General features: G+C 37.8%; 1 protein-coding gene across 2 annotated transcripts in view; it reads right to left on the reverse strand.

Annotated features, from left to right (window-relative positions):
* The window catches only part of IFT88 (intraflagellar transport 88), a 72,937-nt gene that overhangs the window by 60,544 nt on the left and 2,777 nt on the right, over nt 1–9,616 (reverse strand). The window contains exons 2-8 of one of the 2 annotated variants that reach the window (XM_019530187.1): nt 8,125–8,219; nt 6,890–6,952; nt 4,176–4,232; nt 2,890–2,940; nt 1,855–1,918; nt 1,710–1,779; nt 186–276 (exon numbers count right to left, since the gene is read on the reverse strand). In XM_019530187.1, the coding sequence (XP_019385732.1) occupies nt 186–276; nt 1,710–1,779; nt 1,855–1,918; nt 2,890–2,940; nt 4,176–4,232; nt 6,890–6,952; nt 8,125–8,214 (486 nt within the window). In that variant the 5' untranslated portion in view covers nt 8,215–8,219. Of the gene's footprint in view, nt 1–185; nt 277–1,709; nt 1,780–1,854; nt 1,919–2,889; nt 2,941–4,175; nt 4,233–6,889; nt 6,953–8,124; nt 8,223–9,616 lie in introns of both variants that reach the window. The other variant, XM_019530186.1, reaches the window with a different exon arrangement.

A 9,616-nucleotide genomic window follows, 5' to 3' on the forward strand; every position in this document is an offset into this window, starting at 1 on the left:
GAAATCTATGAAATGCCTGTGTCCTCTTCGTGGTACTGTAAACCCCCGCTGGAATGCAAGATCAGCCATAACAATAACAAAATTAAAAAAGACAACCTTAACAGTAGGCTCTGGAATTCACAGTTTACTGATGCATGCATGTTGTGTTGCTTCTTACAAACTCAATGAAACCTTGATAATCTTACCAATTTCAAGTCTCCACAGCTATTGGCAACGCAGCTTTCTTCAACCAACTCATTTACTTTTTTTTCTAACTGTTTCATCTTTTCTTCTGGGCTAAAATTAAGGAAATAAAGAATCAGTTAACATATGCAACCACAACTAATTATACAAAAAACAAGCTTTTAGTAGGCAGATTATTAAAAATGATCCATCATGGTTGCCTTAGGTGTTGAGTAATGTATCAAAGTTCGCACTGGTCTGCGAGTACAAAGACAACTATAAGTGGCCCTTTATTGCTGTTTTTATCAGAGATTCTATCAATAATAAGAGCTGGTGAAGAAAGAGAAGATTCTGCAGATATACTGTGCTTAAATTATTAGCTTAATGAAAGAACAGGGGTTTACTAAGCATTGATCCTCCTATCAGAATAAGAGGGACTTATATAAAGAGCTAAAAACATAATAGGAATAATGAAAGTATGAATATATGAGTGGGGTAAAACTTCCTAGCACTCTATTAAACCTTGCAGTATATAAGTATTACATTAAAAAGTTGACTTAATCTGAAGTATAAATTTAGTTTGTAATGATAACTCTTTAAATAAAGCATCAGTACAATTTTAAATTAGAATCACTGATTTTAAAATCAGAACCTGAGATTCATGTAGGATTATTTTACGTGCAAAACAAATTATCTACATATTTCCTTTTGTCCTCTGCTTTCAGCAAATTTTCTTATCTCTGTCATTTAGAAATTCCAGGGGCCAGCCTTTTATCTCTCTTCCCTAATCGACTCCATGTCAGGCTTCCATCACTCTCAAACATAAAAAATGGGCTAGTAACTTTCAATCTCAGTTTGGGGTCATGCAATTCTGTGAATGACAAGATTCTGTGATTTTCCTAACATATATGTACCACAGAATTACTGCTATAGTAATCCCTTGCCAGGCAAGGGATTTCCAAAGCCCTCCAGCAAATCAAATCCTTTTCTGTACTTCAGTTGTTTGATATAAATCCACATGTTCATTGGTATAAATCCACATGTTCATCCACATGTTCTGACACCACCTGGTGTCAGAGTTCAGTTTCTGAATCTGTATGGTTTTCATGGGCAACAAGGATTAAAAACCATGTGGGGTCACAAACATAATGCAAGATATTGCAATGCAATGGGAGGAATGGAATGGAAAAGTGCTAGTGATATAGCAAAGTAGATTGTTTTGCATTATTTTAAATCATTAGTTGCCCAAAGCTCATCCTGCTAGATATAAATTACGACCATGACTTCAGTAAGAATCACACTCTAGCCTCAATCCTGAAAAAAAAATCTATCCGTGTTCTTGATTCTACTACTCTAAATAGTCCTATTGAAAACAATGTACTTGCAAGAGTAGCCCCACTGATTGCCAGTAAATTTGGCACATGATTTAGTATTTGTGGAATCATGGCCTTTTCCTGTAGAGAGAAAATATGGCGCATAGGCTTTTTTTATGAGCTTTCAAGGTATTTATTCTAAAAGTGAACCTAATGAAAATGTGACCAGCTTACCTGTCTTCATTTTTCATTTCTAAAGGGGGAGCAGGACCTCTTCCTTGACCAAGGGGATCAAATGCAGAACCTGCAAAATTAATACACAGTACTAAAAACTGTGCAAAAATGGCTTATGACAGCTAATGATTTCTATGAAGTCTACCTCGCATCGCTCCTCTAGTATAACCAGCTGCATGAACTGCTGTCATAGGTCGGGCAACTCCATCCTTAAACAAAAAAAGAGACTGTTTTTATGATTGGCAGAACATTTCTAAAGCAAAGGATGGGGGGAAATAAATAAGGGGATAATTTACATATTGCAAAATTTTTAAGTGAAATGTACACTTTAAAGTTGATGCAGGCTGACCAAGTATATATCGGTCAGCCTGACTGACTCAGGTCCTCTCCAACCATTATATTAACAGACTATAACATAGCCAAATACATACTGGAATTATTTCTAATTAATAAATGATACAAAAGAAATGTCGTATCAGGCTGTTTGTTAGAATTTTAGAAATATTCAAAGACCTCTTGCTCCAAATAATCTTTTTCCACAGACACGAGTAATCATTAGTGTTTTTTGGTGTTTCTAATTGTAATCTGTACATTTTTATTTCTCTGATTTTAGAAGGGCAATCCTAAGGTCTAGCCTGTTAAGTCTAGTAGCTCCAGACCATGTTTCAAATTACTACTGCACCTGGTGTCAGAGTTCAGTTTCTGAATCTGTATGGTTTTCATGGGCAACAAGGGTTAAAAGCCATGTGTTTATGGATCAGATTCTTTTGCTCAATACTATCTCAGAGAGGTACAAAACATCTGGCAATGGGCTATAATTCACTAGCAGTGTTCCCTTTAAGCTGTGTGGCGTGTGCAGTCATGCAGCCAGGCGCGCCTGTGTGGCTGCGCACAACATACAGCTTAGAGGGAATGCTATTCACTAGCCCATTATTCCCCCAATTTAACAAAGTCTGCCACTGTTGAGTGCCAGTTAATACATTTCCATTCCCGGCCCAGATGTCAATGTTAAGTGTATATATGATTTAAGACAGTTTAAATACAGTATTTGCAGCCCATATTTCCACTGTAATTAATGTCTTTAAAAACAAAGAGAGATTAAACATCTATAACAAAAACAATCATTCAGAATCTGAATTAAGACTTTTTAATAATTAATAAATAAATAATAAACCATTACCTGTATAGCTCCTGTCATAGGTCTTCCCATTGATGATAACATTGTCTTTGACTACCAATATAAAATAAGCTTATTTAAAATTAGCAATTACAAGACATTAGGAAACTATAAATACTTAAATATATTGTTGTTCCTGTTTCATGAATGTATATTAGCATCCACCCTTGCTCCTAGTGAAATCAGCTGCAAAATTTCCATTAACTTCAACGAGGCAAGAAAAGCTCACATTGTATGCACTACTTGCACTAGGCAGTAACCCCACAGTTAACACAAGTTCTAAAATGGGGCATCATTTTTATTTTGTTTCCTAAATGTAGAAGACTAATTGTGAAGTTTTACATTATTTATTTTATGCCATTTGAATTTTCTCTGTATTTTTGTTTGGTTTCTGTTCATAAATTTTTAAGAGGGTTTAAGCCATAGCACTAGTACTTCTCATTGCTGACTGAGTATATATTTGAGAAAAAATGTTGTCCATCTGTACAAACAAAAAGTTTAAGAGGTAGATTCTGAGTAGATCTGATGCAATAAGTAGGAATATATTTTATTAGAGGTAAGATCACATTTAGATATTCTTTACAACGGGGGTTGGCAACCTTTTACTCAGTGCAAGCTGAGCTTATACAGCTTGGTTTTATGGCAGGCCAAGTGTTGCTAGCAACTATTAGATATTCCACAACTAGAGAGCGGTAGCACATCCTTGCACAAAACCGATTAATGGTAAGATATACAGACTCCCATGCTTAGTAGGCCAGATACAATTTCTTTGTGGGTCAGACTGCGGGTCATATTTTGCCAATCCCTCCTTCAATATAAATGAAATTACATGCCCTATACCTAAACCCTATTCATATTGCTGGGTACACATAAAATTCCACTAGAAATTATATATTTCTGACAGTTTTTATCTTATAACAATAGATATCCATTTGCAATGACTAATGGATATCTTCCACATAATGAACATTCCAGTATTATAAGCTCTAGGACAGTCATTCTTAAATTCTGCGGAGCAGGGAAGACTTCACATACCCTTATTTACATTTGTTATACTGCTGTATACTTGTACAATTCTGTGTTATTGATAATAAAAAGTAAGACTGAGTCACTACAGCCACACTGCAACCTCTCCAACAACCTAAGAGATGTTATAAAGCAATTCTTCGTTTTTTTCCCTCTTTTCCTCCACTTACATGAGAAAGAAGTCGTACTGCATGAAGGATTTACAGGGTGTGCAGGTTGGGGAATATCTCCTTCTAAGCATAAAACAAAGAACAAAAACTTACCCCAAATCCAGTAGCTAAAGGTCGGGAAGCTGATGTACCTGGAATTTTGGCTGTTACCTTGGTAAAAAAGAAAAATACAGTACCACACAACCATAATTAATCCGAAAATGGTTTCTTGGTATTTTTGCATATGATAGTAAGATTAGTTCACAGAAGTGACTGTGCTTAAAAAATTACTATGAAAAGTTCTACAGGGGTGTTTCTATATTCAGCTTTATTTGGATGAAGTTTTTCTTTCTAACGTGTGGTTTTTTGGTGATTAAGTGGCGTATAGTTCTCATTGGTTTAGAAGAATTAGAAGATTATTAATTTCTAAAATACTATGTGCATATAAACATTAGACCACCTTTGTAAAATGATATAAGATTTTTTTAAGCTGTAACTAAGTGAAAATAACCTGACCAAAGCAAAACTAAAAAAGCTTGTAAATTTTGTATATCATACTCAGGGGCAGATCCAGGGCAGTGCAGTAGCACAGTTGCACCTTGTTTTTGGATTGCACCACATCATGGGAGCCTCCAGGGACTTTTAAACATCCCTAAAGCAGTGGTTTTAAATAGAGGTGCACCAATAGATATTTGGGGTCAATACCAATAACCGATATTTAAGAAGATATATCGGCTGATACCAATCTGTTTTCTGATACAGCTGCCTCCAGCTGGTAAGGGAGGGGAGGGAAGGGGCATGCGGGGAGCAGATCAACATCCCCCACGGTGAAGGAGGGGGAAGGGGCAGGGGGCCAGAGCCACAGCTCGTAGGCAGGGGGGGAGGATGCTGCCTCCACTCCAAATTTTGCCACTGCTCCACTGCCAGTCCCACTGCCACCAGCCATCCAGCACAGCCCTGGCTCTTCCCAGCACACAGGTGGAAGCAGGGCGCTGAGTTAGGGCTGTGCCAGGTGGCTCTGAGAGCAGAGCAGCAGAAAATTTGGGCTGGATATAGCATCTTCCCAGTACCGCCGGCACCCATTCCAAGCCCAGCCCCAGGTGAGAAGAGCCCTGTGCATCCCTGGCTATGGCTTGCCCCACCCCACGCCACCCCACACACATCTGGGCGGCACATGCCTCCCCAGTGCCCTCCCAAGTGCAAGTAGAGGTGGGAGCTGCACCTCCCCCGCAACAAACTGTGACTCCTATCCCCACGTCCCACCTGAGCAGCACCTGCCCAGCACCTCCCTCACCGTGGGGACCATTGATCTGCCCCCAGCACATCACTTCCCTCCCCCCCTCCCCATCTACCACACTGGACTTACTAGTTGGAGGCAGCTCTCCACACTGTCAACTGTGCTCCTCGCTCCCCAAGTGCTGTGCTGCGGCTGTGCGCAGCATGGGCATTTATTGCCTGAATTATTAGCCCCACTGGGCCGATATCCAATACAACCAGTTTTCTTTATATCAGTACCAATCTGATACTGGACCAATGTATCGATGCATCTCTAGTTCTAAATTTCAACACCTGGGCTCGCAACGATAAAAAATGGGGTCGCAAAGATGCTCTACAGTGTCGACCAATTATAATAAATACAATTCCTGTTTATAAATATGCAACTCATGTGCATGGCAGTTATTTGTCCACACACAACAGTTGCGGCTTCAGCGTAAGACACTTGTATGTTACAGGAAGCTGACATGAAAATCAGTATGTTGATACTGGCTGGATGAAAGTTGTGTTGGGACGTTCAGGCCCAGGTGTCACACTAGTTCAGGTAATAGTAAAGCTTTTAAATGGGACTGAGCAGAAGAATTTGTATGTAACCATGTTTATCTGCTAAATAATTTCTACACTAAGTAATGTCAGTTTAATGTTCAGGGCTTCTTCAATGTGTGTCATTTGTGATTTAAGACTATCGGATGGCAGGCAGGTTATAATGTACCATAAACCCAATATCTATATTTAGTCCATGATTTTTTGTATCCAGTAGACTTATAAAGTGAAGTTCGTTGGCTCATCTATGAAAGGTGTTTTGTAAATTCCCTTTGAGGGATTAGAACTGAGAGATTGGAAAGTGAGTGGTTGTCTTGTGAGAAGTGTGCACCTACACTTAATTGAGTATTTTTGTCTTTGATAGATTTTCGGTGTGTGTTCATTCTGGTATATAGTGGTTGTTTTGTTTTTCCTACATATTTTCCATCAGGGCATTTAGCGCACTGGATAAGATATTGCATTTCTGGAGGTACAGGTATGGACAAGTAAGATCCAGGAATGGACTACAGAACCATCACAATTCCTGGACTTAATCTGCCTGCCATCCAATAACCCCAGGTAACCAACCGTTCTACATTTTACCAGCTACTTTCTATCACCAGGTCAAGATTCCCCCCTTACCCTCCACAACCTACTTGTCTCACTCCTGACATCTTCCATGGCCTCTGATACTCAACAGCCATGCATTTGCATTTTCACAGACCTGCAGTTTGCATATCGACTTCTATTCCATCCAGGAAAATACAAAACAACAGCAGACTCTCCCTATGCCTGAAGAAATGTGTTTATCCCCAAAAGCTTGCAAAGAACATTTTTTCCAACTATTTAGTTGATTTAATAAAGATACCGTATTTACCCAAAGAACCTTGTCTGCCTAAAGGTTTTATGCTTATTTTAGCAATGCACAGAGAGATTAAGAAGTATACTTAAGCAAGTGGCAGAGCCAAAAACGAGAACAGAGATCTGGAGAATATTAATAAATATTTTAATATATTTCAAAACATACTTACTGGGGGTCTTCTACCATGACTGGTTCTCAAAGCCTGCTGAAAAGCGGCATCATTTTCTAAATCCTAAAATAAATAAAAAGCATAACAGTTATCCAAAACAGATAGATTTTAATCCTACACTACTTTTACTTGTTGATATAGCCAAAATACAATTTTTATTGTCAGTAGGCTATAATTATACTACTCAATCAATCTATTGAAAACTTTTAGTTTACATAGTGAAGCAACCACTGAAGAATAGTAATACAACTGGAAAAAGCGAAGCTTAGTTTTTAACAGTAATTCACAGTATATTTATTACTGTCCAAAGCAAAGTACAGGCCAAATTTAAAATGATAAAATTGTGTAGGATAGTCATAACGTTACGCCAGGGAGCAGTATTTTAAGCCAAATATATATTGGAAAGTCTATTAAGTACATGGAAATGTGACATTGTTCAAATGTGCAGGATGGGACATAATAAGCTCCCTAGTTCATAGCAGTAGAGGAGAAGATATACTGACAATGTTAATAGGTACTCTGAATGATTGATTCCTGTAAATTCTATTATTTCTCTCTTCTGCTCTCTCTCACACTTTTCTTTACATACACTAACAGGGCATGAGACAAGTTTGTGATAAAAGAAAGGTCCCAAGGCCATCTGGAGCTAGAGCTGGGGTGGCAGTATTTTGGAGGTGGAGTAATCCAACATTTAAAGACTATTAATCAGCTGCTTGATGAAGACTTTTATTTGACAGTTAAAAAAGTCTTACACAATAGTCTGTTTTCCAAACATAATCCCAGTCTCATAAATTCATTATTTTATTTAATTCAACAGCCTGTAAATTGGCCTTAAAGTATACCATATAAGCCATTAATTAATAAGAGCTGAAATTCTGGCCCTGTTGATATCAATGGCAAAACTCTGATAGACTTCAGTGAGGACAGGATTTCATGCAATATAACATGAGAGATTGGTATAAAATCATTCCATTAAACCTCCACATTTCTTTAACTAGGATTTAGTATTTCCTATGTACTTTCTAACCTTCCTAGCAAAAAAACGCACTAGATTCAGATGCACAGCAAGACTCAAAACAGAAAATGAGAATAAAAAAAATTCAAAATTAAAAACTGATTTTCACAAGAGTAGCGCACTTTCATTGCTGTTCATAATTCAAGTGAAAATGGAACGTCAATTTCAATGACAGCATCTTTATATCACTCACAAACAGTGAAATTCAGCAAATTTTTACCTCTGTGTCAAAGGTGGCGTTATAGTCATTGTAACCAGAATAAAGATCATCTTCATCCGTCTCAGGTGCCAGGTGCACGTCTCGCATCATTTTTTTACCTGTAAGATATTAAATATGGCAAATATTTTCTCAGTGATACTAAAAATCTCTTTATAGTTGTAAAATATGAACACTAATAAGGCTTTACTATTCAGTTCACATGGGCTAACATTTTCTTTTAACTGATATCAGTTCTACCTGAAATTTCAAAATCTGTTTTGTGTAACCCCAAAAATGTAAGATCCAATTCAAAATCCATTGATATCAAAAGGTCCCAAACCAAAGAAAAAAAAGAAAACCCTTTAAAAATATACCTTTAGATAAAGCAGACTTTTTCAAGTTGACAGAGTCAGGAGATGCTGGTTCTCCTTGATTCATCCTATCTGAGTGCCCTAATCTCCAAGCTATTGGGAATTCTAGGGTGGATCTCTTTCAATCTTTAATGAAGGCTTGTATAAATGATTAAATATTCACTGGAGTAGGAACTTGAGTCTACATCTCTTCCTATTCCTTGTGAATATCCTGACCATTGGATTACTGCAATTTATGTATACAAGTGGAACAAACAAGAGAGATTGAAAGAAACCAATCCCAGAACAAGTATGGGTCTGCTGGTCATAGCATTCACATGGGATGTGAAAAGCCCAGACTCAAGTCCCTACTTTGCCTGATTCAGACTCAGAATTGAATTTAGAGCTCTTAAATCCTACATGATGCCCTAACCAGCACCCTCTCTTTCCCTCCTGGAAGCGTTCAGCTTTTTCTAAAGCAAGGATACAGGACTAATAACTAATCCAATTGTCAAAGCATTCCCAAGTTCCTAGATGAAAGATTTAAACTTATCCAGTACTAGAGCTTGTTGACCCTTTCCCTATTACATGATCCTACACAGAGAGATAAATGGTGGAATTCCTGCAATCTGGGGAGCCACAGACTATAGCACAGGCTAACACATAGGAAATTACAAACCACAGTCATGTGCTCAGCGATACATAACAGAAACTAGAGAAATGTCTCAGGAAGAGGTGTTTACTTGCACATATGTCTTCGGACTATACTCAAGGAAATATATAGGTATGGAAAATCACTTGCAACACCTAACTTTTAAGTACCTAGCTGCTAGGGTAGAATCCAGAACATGGCATAAGTATCTATATGCAGTAACTGAAGAATTAGAAGTGAACAGTGAGCTACCTGGACTTAGCCAATGGAAATATTAATATATTGCCTGAAGTCCCACCTTCTTTCAGACTCTAGATCAGGAATAGGCAATATTTTTTTGGCTGGAGTACTGAAAAAACCATGTCTACCTTGTAAGGTGCCAGAGTGCCGGCATGCCACAAAAACAAAACTGGGGTGGAGGGGGTACATGGCAGGATACACTGAATATTTAATATTATTAATAGTCATTAATGGGTTTTTTTTTCAATTTAATTTTTTTTTTTTTTTTTTT

This window comes from Crocodylus porosus, unplaced genomic scaffold (assembly GCF_001723895.1).
Source record: "Crocodylus porosus isolate Cpor-Errol unplaced genomic scaffold, CroPor_comp1, whole genome shotgun sequence".
NCBI classification, from domain to species: domain Eukaryota; kingdom Metazoa; phylum Chordata; order Crocodylia; family Crocodylidae; genus Crocodylus; species Crocodylus porosus.